Raw genomic sequence first — 26,865 nt, 5'->3', positions numbered from 1 at the left:
TGATCACATTTTTTATGGTGGTCACGCTCTCTGTAAAGCCTGGTCTCTCTGTGTTACCATTCCTTCATGGAGGAGGAGGAGGAACACACATGAGACGGTTCCACTTCTTCTAGTTTGGATGGAACACAGACGGGTCGGGCCGGAGGTTTTTGTGGTTCTTGCTCCGGAACGGTGCCGCTTTTAGATCAAGAAGGTTTGTAGCCAGGGGAGCTGTGGAGCTCCTCACGCTGCTTTCACTAACTGCTCTCCCATTACATTAGAAGTCAGCTCGCCTTAATCATGATCTGAACTGAACTGAACGGGCTGAAAAACCACAACGCAACAACTAGGCGACTCTCTGCGGCGAAGGGACACTCTGAGAGGGTACGAATAGAACCAAATAATGGGCCCTATACATGTCTGTAACTCTGAGAGGGTACGAATAGAACCAAATAATGGGCCCTATACATGTCTGTGACTCTGAGAGGATAAGAATAGACCCAAATAATGGGCCCTATACATGTCTGTAACTCTGAGAGGGTACGAATAGAACCAAATAATGGGCCCTATACATGTCTGTAACTCTGAGAGGGTACAAATAGAACCAAATAATGGGCCCTATACATGTCTGTAACTCTGAGAGGGTACGAATAGAACCAAATAATGGACCCTATACATGTCTGTAACTCTGAGCGCCCTTTCATGACGACGACAGGCCCGGAAAATAATTTCTCATGCATTTCTCCCATAGACATTTCAAGTAGTAGTGTTTATTTAAAGATCTGTAAGCCTCGGACAAAGCCAACTCGGATCGTGACAAACCATAACAACACAATTTTTGGGCCGAACAATTAAATGGAAAGAAGAAAAAAAGGGCAGGTTACAACACTTTCTTTTGTTGTTTTTCTTCTTTCTAATTATTTGTTCGGCCCAACATATTGTGTTTGTTGTCATGATTTGTCACGATCCGAGTTGGCTTTGTCCGAGGCTTACATATCTTTAAATAAATACTTTCTGAAATGTCTAATGCATGGGAAATTATTTTCTGGGCCTGTCGTCGTCATGAAAGGGAGCGGGACTTCGACGCTCTATACAGATCTGGAACTCTTTTCCACCAGGGTTGAAGCGTTGAACCTGTTCCGTTATTTTTGTCTTTACTTTACTTTAATTGTTTGTTTAGATGGGACAATGCATATTAATGGGCACTACAGTACATGCACTGTAACATTTCCCACCTAATATTGAACCAGTTCAGAGTGTTTCCAATGAAAATGAACCTTGAAAGTTGGTTCGGAATTTAAACCAAAATACTTGTTTTTTTGCTGAACGGGGGGAACCAGTGAAACTGTAACGGCCCTTGACAATTACATTTCCCCCGTTAAATGGACCCTTTGACCGGTCATATTGGACACGTTGCTGACCAGGCCTGGAATCTGAACCTGGGGCAACTGGGGACCTCCTGTCCCTAATAACGATGGTGCTTTAAACTGGTGGAAATGCAAGCCAGTTCACGGCCGGTTCTGTGAAAGCACCAAGGTTTCAAGGATGAACGGAACCAGTTCTAGAACCTGTTGGTGGGAAAAAAGGGCCTTAGAGTGAACAAATGGCCCCAAATGGAGCCGTCTGTCTGTGTACACTCAGAGATTTCATGGTGTATGTATGGGAGGATATTCAGTGGTGTTAAGTAGCCACGTACATTTACTCAAGTACTGTAATTCCAGTACTTCCAGGAGTATTTACAATACTTTTACTTCTACTCCACGTCAAATATTGTACTTTTACACTACACTACATTTATTTGAAAACTTTAGTGACTTTATAGATTTTTATTATTATATTACAAAACATACATTAACCACTTCAGCCCTATAAACATTTTGGCCATTAGCTGATCTCACAATGCATCGCAAGTTTGTAGATCTGTTATTTTCAAAAGACTTATAAAAGACGTATACATGTGAAAACTTGAAATGGGACATTCTGCATAATGAGTACTTTTACTTTTGGTAGCCTATACCTCAACTACATTTTCTTGCCAATACTTTTGTACTTTTACTTTTTTTACTCAAGTGCATTTTGAATTCCAGTAGCAGTATCCTAATGATAATTTTACTTCAGTAAAGCATTTTGAGTACTTTTCCCCACCAGTGTTTACGGCATATGGGAGCTGGAGAAGAGGTCAGCGGAGGCCAAACTGTGCATCATCAATTGCACTTTTTTGAAAAAGAGGACCTGCTGCTGTTGTCCTATCAGTGTGTCGATAAAGCTATCGCAGTCAAAACAGCATGCATGGCTGTAGAATGTGGTGAGGCAAGTGTGTGTGGGAGATGACTTAGACAGACGTCATTGTGTTTGAACAGGACACACACACACACACACACACACATACATACACCACATTGCCTGGCCAAAGGCTTCAATCTGGCTGGCTATCCTAGGTGGTCCGCTAGAGGGGGGATCTTTAAAGGAATCAATGACATATGCCCAATGGCTTGGTGATAATGGTGTGTGCGTGCACGCTCGCGTGTGTGCAAGAGTACAGATTGAGGTTGCGTGCTTGCTGTACCGACAGATAAAAGCAACAACTTGTGTTATGATCATAACAGACCAAAGCCATCCTCAGTATCAATGTATATCCATTTGTAATGTGCAAATGTATCCGTTAGTGGGTTCAGTTACATGGGCTTTGTTGCATAACCCATTCAGGACAGCGATCTCTTTTGGTGTGAAGTTATACTTTAGCTTGAAAAATAGCATCTACACGCTCACTATGAGCGTGTAGATGCTATTTTGAAAATGTGGCGCAAATCTTTGAATATATTCTTTCAGACCTAATGTTGTTAACTCAAATCTTTGCTTCTGGAGGGTCCCTGGTACAACGTATTTTAAGATGGGGGTTGGCGGCAAATTACATATATTTTTGGGGGTCATTGACATGAAATAGTTTGAGGACCACTGACTCACTGTTTTAGAATGGGCCTCAGTCCTAAATGGGTCACAGTGCTCTAAACAAGAGTCCATAGACGTGGCTGCTACATGCATGCTACATTCCCAAAGCCAGACGTTGGAGGGGCCCATCAAAAAATTGCAAAAGCAGCACATCTGCTCGAAAGACGGTGTGAAGCGACTCATTTGACCTTAATTCACACTGTGAAGTCAGGTCAAATAAACGTTTAATGGCATGAAATGGATTCGGCAACCAGCGGGAGGGGAAACAGCGCCACCTTCTAGGACATGCATGGCAACAGCAGTTTTAATCACTTCCTTATTGGCTCCATATCCAGAGACGAAAACTTGCTGCCTGATCCGTGTGGCGTATCTCGGTAAATTAATCTTTGGTTATGCGCAGAGCCTATTAACACCCGGATTCCATCCGTCAGCTCTTGCCTGCCTCTACAAAAAGGCATTTCATCCTCTTTGGAGCGTAGTCGTACAGTAGTAGTGTGCTTTGAGCATGCAGATTCCTGGCAGCGAGTTCCTCGCCCTCTCTCTCCCATATCCGCCGATTCACGTTGAAGCCCCTCTCGTCCGGACCCGGGGTTCAAGGTTCAAGTCATGCTTAACGGGGTTTTTTTCCGCACGATTTCACGGAGGACCGCACGGCGGGGCTAAACGTTTCGTCGAGGGCTTGTTATTTTGCGCGTCCGGGCCAAAGCAAACGAAGTCCGGGGAAGAATGTAATCATTTATCTAAGACCAGGGGCGATAGGCTCCATTTGACCTGAAATAGGGGCTCTGTGGTGCCCACGGGGAGAGAGAGCCAGGGTACTGACGTGTGCACGCTCGTGCGTGCGTTCGCACGCACAGGAAGGGTGGACGAGAGGAGGAGAGTTATTTTTCTCTGAGCCATCACAACCAGAGGGCAGAATCGGCGGTTTGTTTGTGTTTGTCCCTGTGTGTGTTTACTCCCCCGCGGTGATAAGTGCGCTGAGGTGTCGTACCCTGCCAGAGCTGTGCGCCATGATGGCCACCGCGGTCAGTAGCTGATGTGGCACCACTGTGACTGTGTGTTCATTTCACTCTGAGAGACTGGACAAATCCGTTAAATTACAGTAATCTAAATACTGTCGTTCTGATTTGAGATCATGTACAGTAGCTATTTTTCTATATTGATTAATCCTCGAGGGGCGCTAGCCCCTCCTATTTTGTCCAGGGTCTGTGTAAACAAACATTGAAGACAAAAGTGCGTAAACACAAACATTGAAGATAAAAGTGTGTAAACGCAAACATTGAAGACAAAATGTGGCCAATATAAATACATCTTGTGACAAATTATGTATCGTACAAGAAACAAGCCATGGTGCATGAAGGAATGAAACAGAGGGAAAAATGCACCCCTCACTTCACACAAGTGTTTTATATACCAACAAACCAATTGACCAAAATAAGCGGTGAATACTAACAATAATAATAAGAGTTAAAATCACATGCACTTAATGCAATTTTAAATGGAGCTCTCTAAAACTTAAACACATAGAACTCGGGTATAGCCAGTATTGGGCCTAAGAGACTTGAGGGCTGAAAGGGTTCTGGTGGTTGGCTATAGCAGGGGTCTTCAACAGGGGGTCCCGTACTTGATTTGATTTATTTATTAGCTTACTGTTTACAGCTAATCTTACTTGGGTCCTCAGAGTGACTACAGGGGGCCACCAAATCTTTGTCTGATATAGGATATTTGTTCTAAGAAGCCCACAAAATAGCAGATCTACAAGCTCACAACGCCTCTCAGTGCAGGGCGCTGTGAGCTTGTAGATTGGCTATTTTTGGGCAAAGAAGTTTGGTGTAGAGGTGAAAACCTCAGAACAAGTACAGTGTGAAAGGTCAAGTTTACTAAGTATTGCCAGTTTAAGTGGTTAAATGTCATAAAACATGATAAAACATTAACGTGAATCCAACATACACTGATGACAGTCAAACAAGTCTATATGAACCCATTTATGAAATCTATGAAAAAGTTTAACCTGCAACACAATTCTACACACTATGTAGTGGTCCCTGCTTCTCTCTCGGCTAAGTGGTCCTTGGTAGGAGCCCCATGGGCGTCTGGGAAACGTTGAAGATGCCCTAACCTACTGGCTAAAGCTGGAACTGCAGGCGGGTAAAGTACATACACGAGCAAAAGCGTGCGCAGCTGAGGTTTCCGCATTTTTGTATCAAATTTTGATGCCCAAATCAACAAAATATGCTGAAATAGAGCATTCTTCCGGGTGCTGCAAACGCCAGTGAGCAACTTCCATCCAAATGAATAGCTGGGGCGGGGCAGTCCGCCCTCTTGTTTATATGGTATATAACTATATGGTCCTTGGCCCCTGGGATATAGGACTCATGAGTGGTACTGGGGGCAGACTGTGTGCATGTGGAGGGTGCCTATAGGTGGAACTGGGGGCAGACTGTGTGCATGTGGAGGGTGCCTAGGTGGGACTGGGGGCAGACTGTGTGCATGTGGAGGGTGCCTATAGGTGGAACTGGGGGCAGACTGTGTGCATGTGGAGGGTGCCTATAGGTGGAACTGGGGGCAGACTGTGTGCATGTGGAGGGTGCCTAGGTGGGACTGGGGGCAGACTGTGTGCATGTGGAGGGTGCCTATAGGTGGAACTGGGGGCAGACTGTGTGCATGTGGAGGGTGCCTAGGTGGTACTGGGGGCAGACTGTGTGCATGTGGAGGGTGCCTAGGTGGTACTGGGGGCAGACTGTGTGCATGTGGAGGGTGCCTAGGTGGTACTGGGGGCAGACTGTGTGCATGTGGAGGGTGCCTAGGTGGAACTGGGGGCAGACTGTGTGCATGTGGAGGGTGCCTAGGTGGAACTGGGGGCAGACTGTGTGCATGTGGAGGGTGCCTATAGGTGGAACTGGGGGCAGACTGTGTGCATGTGGAGGGTGCCTAGGTGGTACTGGGGGCAGACTGTGTGCATGTGGAGGGTGCCTAGGTGGAACTGGGGGCAGACTGTGTGCATGTGGAGGGTGCCTAGGTGGTACTGGGGGCAGACTGTGTGCATGTGGAGGGTGCCTAGGTGGAACTGGGGGCAGACTGTGTGCATGTGGAGGGTGCCTAGGTGGAACTGGGGGCAGACTGTGTGCATGTGGAGGGTGCCTATAGGTGGAACTGGGGGCAGACTGTGTGCATGTGGAGGGTGCCTATAGGTGGAACTGGGGGCAGACTGTGTGCATGTGGAGGGTGCCTAGGTGGGACTGGGGGCAGACCGTGTGCATGTGGAGGGTGCCTAGGTGTGACTGGGGGCAGACTGTGTGCATGTGGAGGGTGCCTAGGTGGTACTGGGGGCAGACTGTGTGCATGTGGAGGGTGCCTAGGTGGTACTGGGGGCAGACCGTGTGCATGTGGAGGGTGCCTAGGTGTGACTGGGGGCAGACTGTGTGCATGTGGAGGGTGCCTATAGGTGGAACTGGGGGCAGACTGTGTGCATGTGGACCCTCCTAGCCCGTGGGAGCGGTCTTCCGGCGCAGCATAGAGGTGATGGCGCTGGACTCAGTGACCTCCTCAGGGAGGGAGCCCTCCAGATCTCTGATGGTCGGGTCGGCTCCCACATCCAGCAAGAGCCCCACGATGTCCTCGAATTCGCACGCCGACGCATAATGCAGCGCCGTCTGCCCCTCGCCGTCCCGACCATTCACGTTGGCGTTGTGCCGCAGCAGCAGAGACACCAGCTCCTCGTGTCCTCTGTCACACGCCCAGTGCAGGAGAGCACGGCCCTCCTCATCTCTAGCGTCGATGTCCACTTCCCGGGAACCGATGGCCTCGCCGACGCGGTCGACGTCGTTCTCTCTGCAGTAGTCGAAGATGTTCTTATCCTCTTCGCGGATGGTCTCTTCCCGGTACAGACGGCTGACCACCGGTCCTCCGAAGCCGCTCATCTTCCCCGCTCCCCGTCTCTCCTCCTCGCGGATCCCGCCTTCGGGATCTAACATGTCGATGCAGGAGACGTACTCCTGCATGGCCTGCCGCGCACCCATGTCTCCCAGCTGCTTCCAGGCCTGCCATTTCCTCTGTCCTTCGAAGTCCAGGAAGCCAGGCGGGAGGGTGTCGCACCTCCCCACTTTGACCTGTTTGTAGCGAGCGTACAGGTATAATAACTGGTCTCTGCTAGCGCTTTGAACCAGCTCGCAAAGTCGGTCTGCCACGGCCTCAAACTCCTGCTCCTGTTCGTCCCCTTCCTCCCAGCGGGACCCCAGGTCCTCCCAACGTGCTCCTCCGAGCGGCTCTCCTGTGTCGGGCCGGGCTGGATCAGTACTCTGGCCCGGGGCTGAACCCGGGGAGGACGGTGGAGAGCGAGGTAACATTCTTCGGTTGACAACAACCGTACCGACAGCTAATAGCTGCAATCTGAACCGTTTACAGGACTAGCGTAATGGAGGGTTCTTGTTTATATATATGCCCCGATATGCAGGGTACGCCCGTGACGCCATGATGCATGGCTCACGTACACCCTGATGACGCAAAGTGGCGAGTTTGACGTTACAAGCACACTTTCTGAATGTCTCTGCAGGAATACACCGAAGACATATATGGGTATTTTTAACTGTGAATTTCAGTTGAAGAGGGTCATGCTGTGGTTGGCTGGACAGATCCCTGCCAACCACGGCCAGGCAGTGGGCCAACTTAGTGCTGTACCTCCCTGCATTCATTTTTCCACATAATGTTTTATAGGTTTTGAAAATGTGTACATTTTATAATGGAGTCAACGGAGCTCTGATGGGGCAGAATGTCTAAAACCTCACCCACGTTTGAAATCATGTGTCATATATGGTCTCTGACGGGTAGAAACCTCATATGTCCAAAACTGTTACTTTGCAGGATTCAAATTAGTAGCAGATATACAAGCTCAAAACGCATCGCTTCGTGCCACGTTTCGAGCTTGCAGATCAGCTACTTTTTGAGGGGCCCCTCCTATGCCCAGCTTTGTGTGTTTGTGTACCCCATAGCGATGATTTGATTGGCTGGGCATGGAAAGTGATGTATGATGATAAGAGCGCCCCTCACTTCACAGAAGTGTGAAGAAACAAAATAAGTTACAGTATGGAGATAAGAGGTTTCCGCCCGACATGTCATATATATGTCATATTGTCATAGGCAACTGACGTCAGGCGCTGCGTCACATGACGTCTGAGATCCACACTGGAGGCCATGATGTTCTAGCATGGCTCCATGTGGATCTGGGACCTCATGATGTTCTAGCATGGCTCCATGTGGATCTGGGACCTCATGATGTTCTAGCATGGCTCCATGTGGATCTGGGACCTCATGATGTTCTAGCATGGCTCCATGTGGATCTGGGACCTCATGATGTTCTAGCATGGCTCCATGTGGATCTGGGACTTCATGATGTTCTAGCATGGCTCCATGTGGATCTGGGACCTCATGATGTTCTAGCATGGCTCCATGTGGATCTGGGACCTCATGATGTTCTAGCATGGCTCCATGTGGATCTGGGACCTCATGATGTTCTAGCATGACTCCATGTGGATCTGGGACTTCAATCTTCACCACTGTGTAACGATGAGCTCTGGACATCAGCTGAAAGCTTCACTCACTTAATCTCTTTGTCTTCCTTCACATTTTCAATTTAGATGGTTTATCAGAGATATATCAATTTGGGCGTCCTGGGCACGAAAAAGTTACCACTGATGTGTACAGTACACGTACAGTGCAGTGCCCCGCCATAATCATACATTCTCATATCTAGTAAGTTACTGGGGGAAAAGGCTCTGAAGTGTTGGGCGGCGGTGAAGCTTTCCCATCATCCCCTCGGGGGATGGCTCCACTACTTCCCTATCGCTCTGCGGTATCGTCCAACCAGAGAGCTCGATCGGCCTGGTGGCGTAATCGCTGTCATTAACCTATCAAGATTTACCCACGGGTTTGTGGCTAGCTTTGCTTCCCCCCCCCCCCCCCCCAACAACCTTCTCACCACTTTCCCCTGCCTGTACAGATAAAACCAACATGGCCGTTTCCCTCTCACCACTTTCCCCTGCCTGTACAGATAAAACCAACATGGCCGTTTCCCTGCATCCTCCGGGGGGAGAGAACACAGGGGACTAATTGGATTCATTTGTAAAATAGCGGTGGGAGGGATTCTTTTTGGACATTATCTGTTCATGTACCCATGACTGGAATGCAGGGCTTGACTCTTGCCTCTTGGACATTCTTAACCGAAATGGCACCATTTCAGTTAAATTGTGGTCTTTCGAATGGCCCAGAGCGGTTTTCTTCTTTTTTCTTATTGAATTCTCATGTTCATTAAGTAATGAATCCTCCTTCTAGAGTGCTTGTACTTTGTTTTCTCTCCTCTTTTTGGTACAATACAAGCCCTCAGAAATCTCAGGGAAAAAAACCCCCAAAACGGACAGCTGGGGATGAAATGTGGTAGTAATACTTTGCAGCGCAGTGAATGGAGCCTTGTGTCAGCACGCAGGAGACGACATTGGATGAGGTTGGAGTTGGTTAGTGGAAAAAATAAAAGTAATGGTATGTGGATGAAAGTGAAAAAGTCATCACGGTTATTAACCACTTGAACCCCTCTGGGGAAGACATTTGCTGTTGTCGCGACGCATTTTGAGCTTGTAGATCTGGTGTGTCGACGGAAAAAGTAGTCCAGAGTACAGCTGTGAGCCTGTGACTCAGTTCCATTTCACTACGACTAGAGCTGTAGGTTCTCAAACATATTATTTTGTGCCAAGGACCCCCAAATAGAAATTGTAGTTCTGCTTCTTTTGTATAGCCAACATAAAAATGGATAAAGTGGTTAAATGATTGTGATGCCATGCTGTTTTAACACATTTTGCTGGGGACCCTGTGGAACCCTCCCAAAGGACCTCCCTTTGAAACTTCCAGACCAGAGGGTATAACACCAGCAACACCCACGCAAGCTGATGATTACAATTTACAATTTAGGTATTTAGCAGACGCTGTTAATCCAGAGCGATTTACAGTAAGCAAGAACAAAAAACATGGTAATACATCAAATAAAAATAGTAATCATGAATCATACGTAAGCTAAGCACCTAACACTATAACCATAATGAAACTATGCGTATATACTATAGAGTGCTACAGTATGTCTACATACAATGTTATCCAAGTTACATAAATTGAGCCTATGCATACGATGTGCTACGACATGTGCTATGGGCTAAGATGGAGTCTGAAGAGGTGGGTTGTCAGACTGCGGCAGAAGATTGGGAGTGAGTCTGCAGTTCTGATTGCAATGGGAAGTGCATTCCATAGTTTTGGAGCCAGAAGGGAGAAGAGTTTAGGACTTGTGGAGCGTGGGAGGGTTTGTAGGGTCTGATCAGACTTGCATGATATGGGGGTGCCATACTTTGGTTGCTTTGAAGGCTAGCATCAGAGTGTTGTACTGTGCGAGTGGCGAGCGGGAGCCAATGGAGGAAGTGGAGAAGGGGCAGAAGTGAGAATGTTGGCTGGTTGAAGACCAGGCGAGCTGCAGCATTTTGGATCAATTGGAGAGTCTTAAGTGCGCATACATTTTTGATAAGAATGATGTCTGGATAAGGAGCTGGGCTGACTCCTGGGTGAGGAAGGGTCTGATTCATCAACTGTTATAGAGTGTAAATGTAAAGGATAGACTGGTGGCCGCTGTAATGTGTGCTTTGAATGAGAGCTGACTGTCCAGGACAACACCAAGGTTCTTGGCTGTTGGCTGGCAGGACTTAGCTGGGAAGATGCAATGGGAACTGATAATGAGGCAGTGTGTTTTCTGCTGTATATTTACAATTAACATTACAGAATGTACCTGAATGCCTATATGGGCATATACTGATGACTTCTCTCTACCTATCGGGATAAAGGTGTACACAGACAGATATCCCCAAATATGGTCATTACAGGGACAGACTGGTACACCGGCTGAGAGGGACATCCATTCACAACTTATTCTTCCCGACTTGCATAGCCCCCGGAGTAGGCCAGTGATGTCATACTTTATGACGTCAAGATGGCCGTTTTGCCATAAACACAGCCAAGGACAATGGCCATCAAAGTGTGGGTTTTCACATATTTAACCACTTACACCTTGACCGGGGTATTATATATCCTTGACCCCTACTTTTTGAACGCAACAACAACCTACTGTATCTACAAGCTCACAACGTCTTATGTTCACCCAGAATGGTGGCTGATGTGATTAGAAGTAGAACCGCCATTGCAGGTGCATCACTATAGGGTAAACCATTCAGTCAAACTTGGCGGTAGCATGTGAGACATGGACCCAACGCGAGGATGCTCGGGTGTTGTTGTGGCTGCTAATAATAATGGAACTTTAGCCCTGCAACAAATCCATCTAGAGATACTGTTGGACGTTGTGATGGTTGCCCCTATGTGCTCCCATGCAGCCCAGCTGGGTCGGGATTGGAGCCATGTGTCCTTCTCCTCCCCTAGCTCGTACTGTCTGTTTTCCCAGTGTCTGTCTCCCAGCATAAAAGGGAGTCGACCGACCCGGCCGGCCCTTTCTCTCGCCTTGAGCAAGGAAACAAATGAAAGAAACATTCAAAGGAATAATAAGGTGTTACTTTTTAACCACATTAACCCTGGCGGTCCCTATTTTTAGTGCCTTACTGTCATAAGCCCTACTGTACGTCTACTTCAGAACAAAGATTCTCGCAACAAGACGAAAAACGTTTTAAGGCCTGATGTATGCTTTGCTGTACCACATTGTCACATTCCCGAAAATAGACAATCTAAATGACATGCTCGGAACGTATGCATTAGGATCCTTAACACACAGAGGTTGCATCTAGATGTAGACGGTGCATTAAGCATTAAGGTCCTTATCACACTTAGGATGAAACTATACCAAGGTGTTCAAGGTGGAAAACAAGGCTCAGTGCTCACTTGTATTTTCAGGTCAGTCATTATTTTAGTTTAGTTTTGAGTTTGGGTATATAGAGTTGAGTTCTTGAATGGGTTTTGGTAGGTCATTCTCACATTATGGTGGCAAACTGGCAATATGGCGAATGCACATTTCCGTTGGGGGAATGATGTCAGTTGATCTTGTGTTTAATTTCCACACGTCGTGCATCACTGACTGTTAACCTGTGAAAATACAGCAGCACACCTTGAAGCTCACAACCAGTGAGCTTGTAGATCAGGTGTTTTTGTGGTATGATGGCTGTTTGATGCGTGAGAGGCTGTGATGAGCACCGGGTCACCAGATGAACGGCGAGGCCATTCCTCCATGTCCTAATTGGCCAAACATATCTGGATGATGATTTTTTTTAAAGAAGATAATTGAAACCTTTAAATATATTGGAACTGCATTAGTTCCATTGATCTAAGCCGGAACACAATCAATTTATTCTCAAATATATTTTTTATCCCACGATTTTGTAACCCATTTTTCACCCCTGTGTCAATCATCTAATGTGATCCTGGGCTCTACACACCCTCCGCCAACCTGGGGAGAGCAACGGACTTAACTCATGCTTCCTTCATGCTTGAGTGTCCAAGTTGCTCCTTTACACCTGACAGGGGGGAGTTTCCCTGGTTGGACGTAGCGCGTGGAAGGAACACGTTATTCCAACCAGTTCCTTTCCCCTCCATCAGGCGCTCCGGCTGGCCAGGGGGAGGCAGTTTAGAGACCAGGATTACTGCATGTTTTTGTGAGGGTACCTACCCTAGGGGACACAGGGAGAACATGCAAACTCCACACAGAAAGGCCCTTTCGCCAACCCCGCCTTCGGGTATGGGCACTGATGACGCGGAGGAGGAAACACGCCGCCAGCACCCACAGCGCCCCGAGCGGGAATCGAACCCAGGACCTTCTAGCTGTGAGGCGACAGCACTACCAACTGTGCCACCGTGCCCTTGAACACAATCAATTTATTGATCATTCAAATAAAATATGCTCTGAAAATACACACGGCCCACCCATCTGACCACAGCTGGAAGGCTGCCGTGTTAAGTGGTCAGCTCGGCTCGACTTTAAAGATGTTGACGTGCATGGGCCCTGGTCCAGGAAAGGTTGAGAACCACACACACACCAGCACTGTGTTAAATCCGAAAAAATGCATCTACAGATCTTTTTCGCATCAAAGCAATCATTTGGTGAATGCCTCATTCATAAAAAGTGGATTGCTTTGATTTGTGGTGATTAAATTTTTTACTTATTTTTGTATTATCAGTCACTCGATCACCGAATATCATTTGCATTCTGTGGGGGAGGGATGTACTCATCGTGACGAAACGCAACGTTTGAATTAATGCTAAATAAATGTTCCCCGTGCTTAAAAGGGACCTCGAGTCAAACCCTGGACCCTCCAGAGCCGTTTTGCCTGTTTTACCGTGTCCTGATGCCACAGCTGCATATGCTAGTGTTTTGTTAAGTACAGCTCGGAGCACATTGTGTGTGTGTGTGTGTGTGTGTGTGTGTGTGTGTGTGTGTGTGTGTGTGTGTGTGTGTGTGTGTGTGTGTGTGTGTGTGTGTGTGTGTGTGTGTGTGTGTGTGTGTGTGTGTGTGTGTGTGTGTGTGTGTTCTGTTCCCTCGGATGTTCATCAGATAAAAGCTGTTGAACGGCACAGCTGGCAATTACTCTCATGCTTTAGGGACATGAGGTTAGCCACAGATACACAGACGCACAGACACGGTCCCTTAACTCATCGGGCCGAATTATACTCTCCGTACAAGAGCTAAAACTAGATAGAAACAAACCGCCGCGTTTTTGTCAGATGTTTTTTTTTTAATCAACGGCGTGGAACGATCCAAGAGGCCGAAGGAGGGAAAAAATAGAGTGCAGGAAATGGTTTATAACCTTTTACATGTCTCTGTTAAAGTCCCCCCCGCTGAGCCAGAAATCTCTCTCGGTATGGATCCAACTCCAGATCCAAGAGATCTCAATGTACCAGAGCGGTGGTTCTCAGGATGTTTTAATTGCAAGGACCACCATAATTGTGAGATCATACAGACAGAACCAAATGGACGCCTCTGTACTGTATGCTCTCCGAGTTATAGAACCGTAAAGAAAAATAGCAGATCTACAAGCTCATATCGCGCCACCGAGTGGCGCGATACGAGCTTGTAGGTCTGCTATTTTTGAAAAATCGAAGAGCGACTGACATTTCTAGAATCTGATCTCAGGTCAGAATGGGTTAATCAGACCAGTGTGTGTCCATGTGGAAACCTCGTATGAATCTGATCTCAGGTCAGAATGGGTTAAGGGTCCATTTAGAACCCCCTCTGGAACCCAGATCGAGGGTCCCCTGGTACCCACTTTTGTGAACCGCTATCGGGGTTTTTTTTCTTCCTTTTTCATCAATTGACAATACAGCATCAACATGTTGGTGTGGTTCCTCAACTCTGTGCTGAATAACAATCCATTATAATAACAAGATGATGATAATAATAATGATGATGATAACTCTGGATGTAATACAATCAGATGAAATGAAGTTGGCAATGGCAACATTCATGGAGATGGTGCAGCCCGCGTGCGTGGGTGGTCCTCTGAGACTGTACTTTAGTTATTCTGTTTTTCTGGTGGATTGTTTTAACTATTTTTGACTTTTTTGGATATGTGAGCCAACTCCTAACCGGTTTCAAATTCAAACAGACCGTCCATGTTTTGGGACTTGTCATACAACATGAAAATGTTCGCAAAGCTTGTGGAACTAACCGCTAATGGCTGTTTTCTGCGGAATGGCCTTTGTGCTTTACTAGAAGCTGGCGTGCCTGTGGCCAGCTTCACGTCTAATGCCATGTGTCTCTATGTGGCAGTGCGACCTGAGTGAGACGCACACACGTACAAACCGTCCATTTTTGAGTGGTGCAACCACTCCCTTACGGAGCTATGTGGGTGGGTGGGTGGGTGGCTGCCTGGGTGCCTGGGTCTGAGCACGGAAATAGCATGGTTGTTTTTCACCACCTGTGCGCAACCTAACACACACAAACACACACACACATATTAACTGTATATATGATGATTTCAGGTGTGCCAGTACAGTACAGTGACGGTACAGTAGAGGGTACAGTAGAGGGACCCCCACGCGGTAACTCTGTCATTTCTCAACCGTTTCGGACGTGGGTCGTAAACGGCATTTGCGCGTACTCCGCATATGACTTGGCCAACCGACGCACAAAGAAATGTGGGCGTGGAATTTAGAGAATTGTAATAATATATACAAACTCTCTCTCTCCAGATAGAGAACCTGCTGGAGCAGCTGAAGGACAAAGACAAGCAGCTGGCCGGCCTGAGGGAGAGGGTCAAAGGCCTGCAGACAGACTCCAGCAACACGGACACAGCCCTGGCAACCCTGGAGGAGGCCCTGTCTGAGAAGGTAGAACCCATGGAGGGAGGGATGGAGGTTGTGTAGAACTCATGGAGGAATGGAGGTTGTGTAGAACTCATGGAGGAATGGAGGAGGTTGTGTAGAACTCATGGAGGAATGGAGGTTGTGTAGAACCTTGGAGGAATGGAGGATGTTGTGTAGAACACATGGAGGAATGGAGGGAGGGATGGAGGTTGTGTAGAACTCATGGAGGAATGGAGGGAGCGATGGAGGTTGTGTAGAACTCATGGAGGAATGGAGGGAGCGATGGAGGTTGTGTAGAACTCATGGAGGAATGGAGGGAGGGATGGAGGTTGTGTAGAACTCATGGAGGAATGGAGGGAGGGATGGAGGTTGTGTAGAACTCATGGAGGAATGGAGGGAGGGATGGAGGTTGTGTAGAACTCATGGAGGAATGGAGGGAGGGATGGAGGTTGTGTAGAACTCATGGAGGAATGGAGGGAGGGATGGAGGTTGTGTAGAATTCATGGAGGAATGGAGCGATGTTGTGTAGATGCACCAGTGGTTCTCAAACCTTTCAGGTCGAGACCCAAAAGGGAGATTAGACGTTTGCCCGGGCCACCAGCTCAGTGGCCTTGTGGTTAGATTAGACGTTTGCCTGGGCAACCAGCTCAGTGGCCTTGTGGTTAGATTAGACGTTTGCCCGGGCCACCAGCCAGTGGCCTTGTGGTTAGATTAGACGTTTGCCCGGGCCACCAGCCAGTGGCCTTGTGGTTAGATTAGACGTTTGCCCGGGCCACCAGCCAGTGGCCTTGTGGTTAGATTAGACGTTTGCCCGGGCCACCAGCCAGTGGCCTTGTGGTTAGATTAGACGTTTGCCCGGGCCACCAGCTCAGTGGCCTTGTGGTTAGATTAGACGTTTGCCCGGGCCACCAGCTCAGTGGCCTTGTGGTTAGGGTGTCTGCCCTGAGACTGGGAGGTCGGGTTCGATCATACCAAAGACTACTCAGCATCAAGGGTTGGATTGGGGGTAAATCCCTGTGACATTCTAGCGTAATGTCCAGGGGATACAGTATACTTGTACTTCATGTCCAGGGGAGTCTATGGGCTTTATAATGCATGAACCACATGGCCGCTGCTGTTTTCTGCCCCCTCATTGCAGAGTCCTGCACCAGGTCAGATACCCACGGATACCCGTGACATCAGCAGTGACATCACGGCCGAATCCTTGCTTCCTTATCGTAGCATTTCACGTGTGGTGTTTATTTTTTCTCACCACGAGCTGTAGCCTGTAGCCTATTTTCGTCACGCTTGCGCTGATGAAACGCCAACTCCCAAGGGATTATAATCTCAACATTCACACAAGATGTAAACTAACCCAGGTAATGTACCGTAACTGTTGTTCCGGACTAAAGCGCACCTTAATATAAGCCGCACCAGCTAAATTTAGGGGAAAAAACAAATGTCTACATAAACAAGCCGCACTGGACTATAAGCCGCAGGGGGACGTGGAGCGGCCATAGAGATAGATTTAGAAGGTGGCCGTTAGCTGTAATCCATAGATTAGCACCGTTGTAAAGCATAGGAAAAAAGTAGCGGCTTATAGTCCGGAAATTACGGTAGGCCTAATGCATCACTCTGAAAGTGTAACTAAAGAAACAGCCTTGAATCAAGACGGCCATCAGGCTAATCTTATTTTTATTATCATCCTTTATTATCATCCTATCCGCCACGCCATTTAGGTCAAAATCATGATATAACTTGTTGTGATAATAAGCAGCAGTAGCCTCATACATGTCCTCCGTTCCGCCGCCGCCCACCACATGCGGTGTTGGATGAATTAAAGTCAAAGATAGCTATCAGTAGCCTGGTTAATAAACCAGACCGAATCAGCCGTTGGCAAAAAAAATTGCCTGCCGGCGGATTTCGGTCTGGAGAGGCTCAATTGTACGCCCATTTCCTACACCAGAGAATGTGGGCGGCCAATCGGGACACGGTATGCAATATGGGCGGGCTTTGGTACAGTGACTTTCAATGCTTGAGACCTTTGACTGACAGTAGCTCTGACCAATTGCGTCAAAGAGAAAATGTTTCCCTGGAAATGAAATCCAAGCTGAGCCTCCCCAGACTAATATCCCGCGGTCCGTGCGATATTAGTCTGGTTTATTAACCAGGCTAAGCTATCAGTGCATGTGATACGAACGGGTAACGTGGCGAGTAACGGGTCCATTTGTTGACGGGCGGGGCGGATCTGGTTTTGAGTTTTATATAAATCACAGGTAACGGGCGGGTTGCGGAACTGATGATTGATGGGCGGGGCGGGTGCGGGTTTTGAAAGTTGGACCCGTGCAGGACTCTGCTCATTGGCGGAGCTCTCCTTCCTTACATCAATCCTCAGCTCTTTCAGTAAACAGAAAATACATTTCCAAGTCAGAATGCCTTGAGAGAGAACTCGGAGGATAAAACAAGTCAAATGGAAGCGATGAAACAAATAAACAAACTGACAACATTGGAAGTGGAGCACAAGCTTGACAGATAGATGATAGATCTTTATGGCGATCTCTGTTTGGTTCCATTCGTACACTCTCAGAGGAGACTGTTGGTGCAACACAGAGACAGGCTATATAAATTATGTCTTTGTATCAAATAACACACACAGCTGCTCCACAGTTTGCTTATATCTGCTCACTGTCACTTAGAAACCCCCCCACCCCTGTCATTTATTAGGACAACTCCTAGGTCACACACCAGAGGAGGTATAAAGGCAGGCCAACCAAAGAAACAATAGAAAAGGGGGATAATAGAAAGGCAGAGGTCCATCCATGTAGGGGAGGGTAAAGGCCTCCTATTGAAGTTCATAACATCATATAACCATTCATCGTTTTGTGCTGGACATCATATATACTGTATCTCCATGCCCACTGGAGTATTTACACATGTTCAATACATTTTACTTCTACTCCACTACATATCAAAGGCATTACTTCTACTCCACTACATATCAAAGGCATTACTTCTACTCCACTACATATCAAAGGCATTACTTCTACTCCACTACATATCAAAGGCATTACTTCTACTCCACTACATATCAAAGGCAAATATTGTATATTTTACTTCACTACAATTATTTGACCACGTTGCTATTTATTGTATTATTATTAAAAGCCGCTAGATTAAAACTTGGTGATCAAAATGCGTGCTTTTTTCCCACCTCCATACAACAATCAATTCTGACAGATTGCTGTCAATGCAACACATCTGTGACACGCCACGCTCGTCGCCTGCGTGTCCGTACCGTTCTGGTGGAATTGATCTAACCCATGTAGACCTGAGGCCCATTCCACACAATGTCTTCCAAATCCTAACTGTTACCTGGAAAACGTATATGTTTCTATGTCAGTGGTACTCACTTCATGTGAAGGACCACCAAAATGATCTGTATTTGGCCGTGGACCCCCCACCTCAAAATATTTAGTTCCAGGGCCCGCCATAAGCAGAGATTAGAGTTAAAAATGTTCGCTCAATATTCAAGGATTTGCACACAACTCACGATGTTTTAAAAATAGCAGATCTACGTGCTTGTATATCTGCTATTTTTGAATAGCCAAAGTATAAAATAATGGTTAAAGTGGTTCAATATGATTGTGACACAGAAGCTCTCCCGGGTTGTACGGGCTAAGTAAGCAAAGCGTGCGAGCGTACCAGAACCGTGGAGAGATATGACGGATACGTGTAGGATGCGGTCTGCAGGGGATGTTTATAGCTCCGGGCCAATGTTAGTGTAATATCAGCCCTGTATCTAACATTGTATGATACACAGTCTATACAGTGGGGCCTCCCTGACCTTATCTATTGGCCCTACGTGGTGCGCTTCATAGCCAAAAAAAGTCTCCCTGCTTTAAACAAGGTCAGCTGGCCCGCACGGCCTCACACATAAATATGACACGCACGAGTAACGGCGTAGCACGCATAACCGACAGCCGTATATGCCGTTGAATTGACGCACACTTGAATTATGTTCGGAGTGTAATCGGAGTTGAACTCGAACTGCTATGTAGTTCACGCTCCCTCCGAGCACCGCTGGGACCTTTTTATAATGCAGTTTCTCAAACTTTTTTTGGCCTCAGTATACCCCTTTTTCCTGATTTCTGGGTCAAATTCACTTTACCCGACTACATGTTGCCTAGAAAAACACGAAACTATCTAGTATATCGTTGTTGTTGGGCAGAAACCTCATAATTCCATATTTTCAATTTTTAATAACAATATTTTTTGTAAATTAATAGCATACTTTGCCATTCTACAGTGTCATACAAAAGTAGCAAATATACAAGCTCAAAACGTGTTGCATTTTGATCTTGCATATCTACTATTTTTATCTACTTGATTTTTAATGCTGAAAAGTAGCCGTTTTGGACATCATGCAGGCATGATCCACCCGAATGAATGATAACCCTTGAAGGGAATAACATTACAGATTTGAAAAGAAGTGAAAGACTTGAAACTAGACCATGCTGATCTCATTTACTTTAAACTTTGTCCAGTTTTTTTTCCATTTTCCACTTTCTCTCCCATACCCGCCCGCTGTAGTACCTCTGTGTACCCCTAGGGGTATCCGTACCCCCATTTGAGATTCACTGCTCTAGTGAGTGATCTTCCGTAACCCTCCTACGAGCGAGCAAGCTGAGCTGAGCCGAGCTAGGCTGGTGTCTCTGTGTGAGACTGGATGAGCTGGGATAGTATCGGTTGTAAACATGTGGCGTTTGTTGTTTGCTGGCAAGTGTGAGAACGCAGCTGTTCCCCATAAAAACTCACCTCAGCGCTGGTGAGTTAGCAAAGCGGCTGCCGCTAGCTAACACCAAAAAAAAGATTAATTGCCTCCCTGGGTTGTCGCTGCCATGCCTGCGGCCTTTGGGCTTTTCTGTAATTTGCCTTATGTGGGAATATGTTTTGCCATAAAAAAAATGCCATTGATTTTTCCTGAATTGTGGGAGGGTGAATAAGTCACTTTCGGGTAGCCTGGAAAAATTTTACTCAACCAAATTGCTGGAATCCCCATGCTGAATTCTTTGTTGTGGGTTTCTGCAAAAGACACAATGCCCCTTAGAGATGTGTTTACGTATTGTATTTTCAGGAGACATGCTTGACGCTAGGAGGAACCTTATAGTGGTGGTATTCAATGTTTTTGAGGGGCGTCAACGTCTGGCTTTCAGACATGACGTCGTGTGGCAGCCAAGTCTATGAACTTGGTCACGCCTCGTGACATCACGTCTCCATATATGGTCATGCCTTGTGACATCATGTGACATCTTGAAGACCCTTAGATCTCCATATATGGTTGTCAGTCCATCACGCCTTGTGACATCACGCCTCGTGACATGCTGCATATGTCAATCTGACTCTACTGGATTGGATATCCATACGTGAAGAAGACTGGATCATCACCCAGATCTACATATATGGAGCAAACCAGCAACTCCTCTATGGCTGTGAATGCTGGACACTAACACAAGCCCTACAGAAATCCCTGGACGGGTGCTACATACACCAGAATGTTACATGTGGTACTGAACATCAACCAGGACGAGCACATCACATCTGTACGGAGCATTACCAAGTGTATTAGAGAAGATAGCAGTAAGGAGGATGAGACTAGCTGGCCACTGCCACCGACACCAAGAAAGCTTGTACTGTGGGAACCAACACACGGGCAACGATCGAGAGGACGTCCCACACCTACTGTACCTACTGTATGTGGACGTACTAAAGAAAGATGCTGGTGCAGAAAGCACAAATGAGCTGGCCAGATGTATGGAGAACCGAGATGACTGGAGAGGCCGATGGAGGGCTCGTCTGAGGACGACGTAGAGAGAGCAACTCCACATCTGACCTCGAACCTCAAACCCACTCAAGAATCTACGCTCCATATATGGCCAGTACAGAATTCATTCCATATGTTGATCTGACCTCATCAAACCCTGTACACTCAAGATACGCTCCATATATGGCCAGTACAGAATTCATTCCATATGTTGATCTGACCTCATCAAACCCTGTACACTCAAGATACGCTCCATATATGGCCAGTACAGAATTCATTCCATATGTTGATCTGACATGCCAAAGTGCCAGTGCTCGCCCAGCAGTCTGCCGTCTGCCATCACCCAGGCGGATGCGAGCACGCGACCACCTCACCCTTTAGGTGTCTTACTGCTCCCCCAAAAAACAGCAAGCCCCCAAAAATCAAGATGTGCCCCTGTGACGTCATGTGGCCGCCAGGCCAAGGACCGCTCATAGAGATGAAGCAGAGACCACATACATGAATTCTATACATTTGGTTTGCAGATCAAAGTTTTTCATTGATTGTGTAGATGGCCCATAGACTTGTTTGACAGCACTGTCTTCAGCACTGTCTTCAGCATTGTGTGAACATTTATTGTTTTACACATTATATTCTCTATCAATATGTTGTATTCATGGCAATGTACATTTTCAGACATTTAAACCACTTAAACCCTCAATACTTTGTAAACGTGATGGTTGCCTCTGTGCTTGGTCTGCTCTTTTTCGCTCTCTACACCAGGCCTCTTTGCCGAAAGTTGTGAGCTTGTAGATCTGCTGTTTTCGGGTAATGTTTCCCTCAGAATAGGGAGGCGAGGGCTGAAGCGCCTATCACACAAAGACACCCCCCAAATAACAACTCTGAGGACCCCCTATTGAAGACCCTTACAGTACACCAGTGACAATGTGGGCATGTGTATTGTAGCGTACATTAACATTAACTTACTAGACAGGTAAAGTGAAATCATTTTCAGATTTAGTAATTTTTTTCATGTGACCTCTGAACCTCTGTGTTTAATTTGCGCGGGCCGTGGTAGTGTTTAGCTGTGTTGTAGCGATGCAGGAGGGGGAAACAAACAGTTGCTAGTGCACATGTTTGTCTGGCGTCCTGCTCACTCAACTCTGCTTGCTAGCTGGAAAGTAACCGAGTACATTTGTTTTATATATATTTTTTTATAATTGCCCTATTTCCTATGCTCAATAACATTATTTATATTTAAACATAAAAATGATATGTACCTTTTAGTTTATAGTTCCTTTGCAAATTTAGATTATTACCAGTAAGATGCCTGAGGGCGAGAAGCGACCGAGGTCGCGTGCACGCATCCGCCTGGGTGACAGCAGACTGCTGGGCGAGCGCGCCAGCCACAAAACTGTTACTTTTCAGCATTAAAAATAGCACAAATAGCCAATCTACAAGCTCAAAATGCGCCACTTGGCGCTGCATTTTGCACTTGCAGATATGCTATACCTTTATGCTTTTTTATGCTATAGTGTGATCAAGTATAGGGCATTCATTTAAGAAGTATTTCTCTTAATAGTGCGGTATTGATACTTTTACTGAAGTAGAATGTGCATAGTACTTCTTTCCACTCCGGTGTGTGTACTTTACTGTATGTGTTTGTTAAAAGTGGTCAGGATTAAAGTGGTCGCTATTCAGGAGTTTACAGGCAAACAGCAGGTCCCCTAGAGGACAGATGCACACAGATGTGCATGGATGTCCACCTCTGCTGCAGATGTTGCACGGAGACTGCTGCCAGAGGTCAAAACTTTGTGTGTGTGTGTGCGTGCGCGCATGCATGCATGCAAATTTTGTGTGTGTGTGTGGGTGGGTGGGTGTGTGGGGGGTGGGTTTTGGCTCAGGTGTGTCCTTGCCTGGGCCAAGTATAAACGCTTGTCAGAGGCTGACGGAAGACACTCTGTGGAAACATCTTAAGTGGATCCGGACGGCAAGGTGCTCACGTTCCACACAGATTGGTGTGTGTGTGTGTGTGTGTGTGTGTGTGTGTGTGTGTGTGTGTGTTTGTTTACGTGCGTCTTGTCTCCACCCAATCAGGGAGGCTTGCCCTGAGAACCAGAGACGTTGCCCATTTTGATCGTTTAAATCAAACGATGTTTGGTTTCTGTTGTGAAAAGAGGGGAAAAAAATCAATTAGTAGAAATGACTGTTGGCAGATGTGTGTTCCGTTCTCTTTTGCAACACTCGAGGTGACATGCAGTACTTAAACCACGAGCAGTGGTGTAAAGTAACTAAGTACATTTGCTCAAGTACTGTACTTTTACTTAAATTGAGTATTTAAAACATTTGATACTTCTACTCCACACCAGTAGGCTATATCTCAGAGGCAAATAATGCACTTTTTATTCCACAACCATTTGAAAACCTGTTACAATTTACGCGCCATTTTAAAATGACCGTAACGTGTCACCATATCTGACATCGTTTCACAATACGCTTATACATTTTGAAAGCTTCGAGTGCTTCTACTTTTTCCAATTTTGATCATTTGATCATCAACATTTAGTTTCCTTTGTAAAAAGAGAAGAAGTCAATCAGACGACTGCCGTTGGCAGATGTTGACGTTCCATTCTCTATTATTTGCAACACTTGAGGCGACATAACACTTTAGATGTCGTCACCCACGAGGGCGGCCCATCTTTATCGGCCAAGGCCGGCTAGCAGACTTTTATTTTATTTTGAAATGAGCAGAACAATCGCCACCATAAACTGTAAATCCCCTTCTGTTGGACCCGGTCTTGTTTACGCACAAACCACTTCTGATGCGGACCGGGCCCATAACTCAGCTCTGATGAGGGGAGCGTTGGCGAGCAGACAGCAGACTGCTGCGGTCTGCGCAGGGTGTGTGTAATGTGTTTACAAGAGCGGAGTGTGTGCGTTGCTAATCACACACCCTGTCACAAACCTGCTCTCGGAGCCAGTCACTGCCCACAATGCTGTGGTTCTAATTAGCAGGGCCAGGCAGGGCACTGTGTGAGAGCAGCAACATGCTTCTTTTAGACCGCCTTTTCTATTTGTATGTGTGTGTGTGTGTGTGTGTGTGTGTGTGTGTGTGTGTGTGTGTGTGTGTGTGTGTGTGTGTGTGTGTGTGTGTGTGTGTGTGTGTGTGTGTGTGTGTGTGTGTGTGTGTGTGTGTGTGTGTGTGCGCGCGCGTGTGTATACATACACTCTAATGGTGTAAGAAGTACTCAGATTTTTTACCTAAGTAAAAGTAGCAATACCATAAAGATGACAATACTCTGTTACAAGTAAAATACCAAATATCAAAATCAAAATTTCATTCAGTAAAAGTACAAACGTATTGGCTAATTACAATACCAAAGTAAAAGGTACTGCAATTAAAAACATCTATTAAAATGTGTTTCTATTAAAATGTGTACTCTGTACTGTATAAAATAGGGCTGAAGTGATTAATGCATGTTTTGTAATAACAATCTACTGTAAATCTGCAAAGTAACTAAAATGTTTCAAAAAGTTGTACTGTAGAAGTATAAAGTAGGCCCAGGCCGTAGCGTAACGGTCTGGGCACCGGACTGGTGATCCAGTCGCGGTGTGCCGCGGGTTCGACTCCCGGACCCGACACGGCCTTTACCGCATGTCATCCCCCCATCTCTCTCCCGTTTCCTGTCAGCCTACTTTCTATCCCTTCAAAAATCAATAAAAGGCGTAAGCCGCAAAAAAATATCTTAAAAAAAAAAAAAAAGAAGTATAAAGTAAAATACTCAAGTAAAGTAAAAGCACCTCAAATTTGTATTTACTTTACACCACTGATATACACACACAGGTGTGTGCACATGCGTGCGTGCGTCCGTGCATGTGCGCTCGCTACTCCCTTATGGCTCATAGAGACATGTTTTATAATCACATCCTGGTCGCTCTCCCCAAACCCCAAACATCCTCTAAATATTTCATGGAAGGTGGAAAACACCCAACGCTTATTAGCGTGTGTGTGTGTGTGCGCGTGTGTGCGTGTGTGTGCGTGTGCGTGCGTGCGCGTTCAGCGGAGGCCCCGCTGTGCTTTGCACGGCCGCTAGCATGCGCGCGCCGTGCCAGCGCTAGTTAGCAGGGAGCACTTGTCCAATCGCCAGGGGCCCTGAAGCTGCCAATCAACGCACCGATGCCACATCGTAAAGCCGTGCTGCCAAGCCCCGTGCTCCACGCCTAAATAAACACCTGAATAAACACCTTGATAATCACTTCAGCGCTCACCTAGACTCACACACACACATGCGCGTACACACACATCTTTGTTGAACACGCACACCTAAACACATACAGTAGTCACACTTGCACGGCATGCAGTGCACGCACTCACACACACGCACGTGCACCTGAGACTCGCACTCCTCAGACACAAGCACATACTGTATACACACACACACGCACGCTCATTCCACAGTTCACCTCAATGCGTTTTACCGCATCCCTAATAAAACTGTACAGTCTCTCTCTCTCACACACACACGTGGACCTGAGACTCGCACTCCTCAGACACAAGCACATACTGTAAACACACACACACACACACGTCGGCAGGTTGAAAACACACCAAATATGTATACACTATTGTCTCTGTCGGGTGGAAACCTCCATATATGTCCATAACTTTTACTTAGCAGTTACTTTACAGATCTACAACCTCGATTCGTGCTTGTAGATCTGCTACCTTTGAGGCTTTTGTGTGACGCTGTAGTAGGACATTAATTGAAAAAAAAAAAAAACACACACAAAAAGTAAAAAGTCTGCCCCCGACAGAAACGATATGCACTATAGGGCCGGGACATCCAGGAGTTCCACTTGGAAGATTTGCTTTATTTTGTTTAAATTTGTGCTCCCGTGGTCAGCACTCCACTATTGGTGTGCACTCCTGCCTCTCTCAGGAATAAAAAAAAAATCAAGAAGTAGTGACAATCGCAGATACAAACCCACCTTCTGTGAGCTTCTGCTAACGTGTCTCGATACAACACGTTGTGAGCTTGTAGATCGGCTATTTTCACTAGTTTCCGGGAAGTTTCCACCCCCCCCCCCCCCAAAAAAAAACAAACAAAACATAGTTATATTTTACTGTCTCATTATTATTTTAGTGTTATTATTTTGTAAGTGTGTGGTTTCTTTTGCGGTGCTAGCTCCTCTAATGCATGGCCTTCTGGAATTACGTCATACTGGCAGCCGAGTCTATGGACTTTTAGTGTTTGTTTAGTTTAGAAAAAATGTTTGCCAGCCAAGTCTATGGACTGTTTGTTTAGTGCACTAAATGATGATGTGAGACGTCATATGGCCGATATAAATACAACCCAGTCATTTTGTTTTATACAATAACACATTGTATTCATGTCTCACGTAACACTCATCAACACGGAATGTGATGTATGATGATGTGTGACGATAAGAGCACCCCTCACTTCAGTGTGATTTTATTTATTTCTCAAATTTTCATGCCCCCCCCACCCCCCCCAAAAAAAAAAGAATCTGAAAGACCCCAAAACTCAGCAGTAGCCCCCACCTCGTGACGTCACGTGGCAGCCACAGTGGCCACCCATCACTACACACAAGTGTGATTATACTTGGTAGTCATGGCTGCCAGTTCCCACCGGATGTCATGTGGAATTTCCGACTGCTCCAGTCCGTACTCAATAACTGCTACCTTGCATAACGTCTTGAGACTAGGACTTAGGTCCAAGTTGTGCAGGTCATCAGGTGTGTTGTGTCCTTCAAAGAGGACGATACGATCTCCCACTCTGCAACGGCCATTCCAGTAATTTTGAAACTGG

General features: G+C 46.4%; 2 protein-coding genes across 2 annotated transcripts in view; one reads left to right on the top strand and one right to left on the bottom strand.

The window, feature by feature from the left end:
• The window catches only part of LOC310861947 (ERC protein 2-like), a gene marked incomplete at both ends in the record, with an annotated part of 338,757 nt that overhangs the window by 118,476 nt on the left and 193,416 nt on the right, over window positions 1-26,865 (top strand). The window contains one exon of the mRNA XM_083769684.1: window positions 15,142-15,279. Coding sequence (XP_083625810.1) covers window positions 15,142-15,279 — 138 coding nt within the window. The remainder of the gene's footprint in view (window positions 1-15,141; window positions 15,280-26,865) is intronic.
• LOC310861148 (acyl-CoA-binding domain-containing protein 6-like) lies at window positions 6,411-7,274 on the bottom strand (the record flags this gene model as incomplete). Its single annotated transcript, XM_083768486.1, has 1 exon — window positions 6,411-7,274. The coding sequence occupies one exon, from the start codon at window positions 7,272-7,274 to the stop codon at window positions 6,411-6,413; it is 864 nt and encodes a 287-aa protein (XP_083624612.1).

Source organism: Protomyctophum parallelum (assembly GCF_964188405.1).
Source record: "Protomyctophum parallelum genome assembly, chromosome: 7".
In the NCBI taxonomy this organism is placed as follows: domain Eukaryota; kingdom Metazoa; phylum Chordata; class Actinopteri; order Myctophiformes; family Myctophidae; genus Protomyctophum; species Protomyctophum parallelum.
This window is presented reverse-complemented; position numbering and strand designations above follow the sequence as displayed.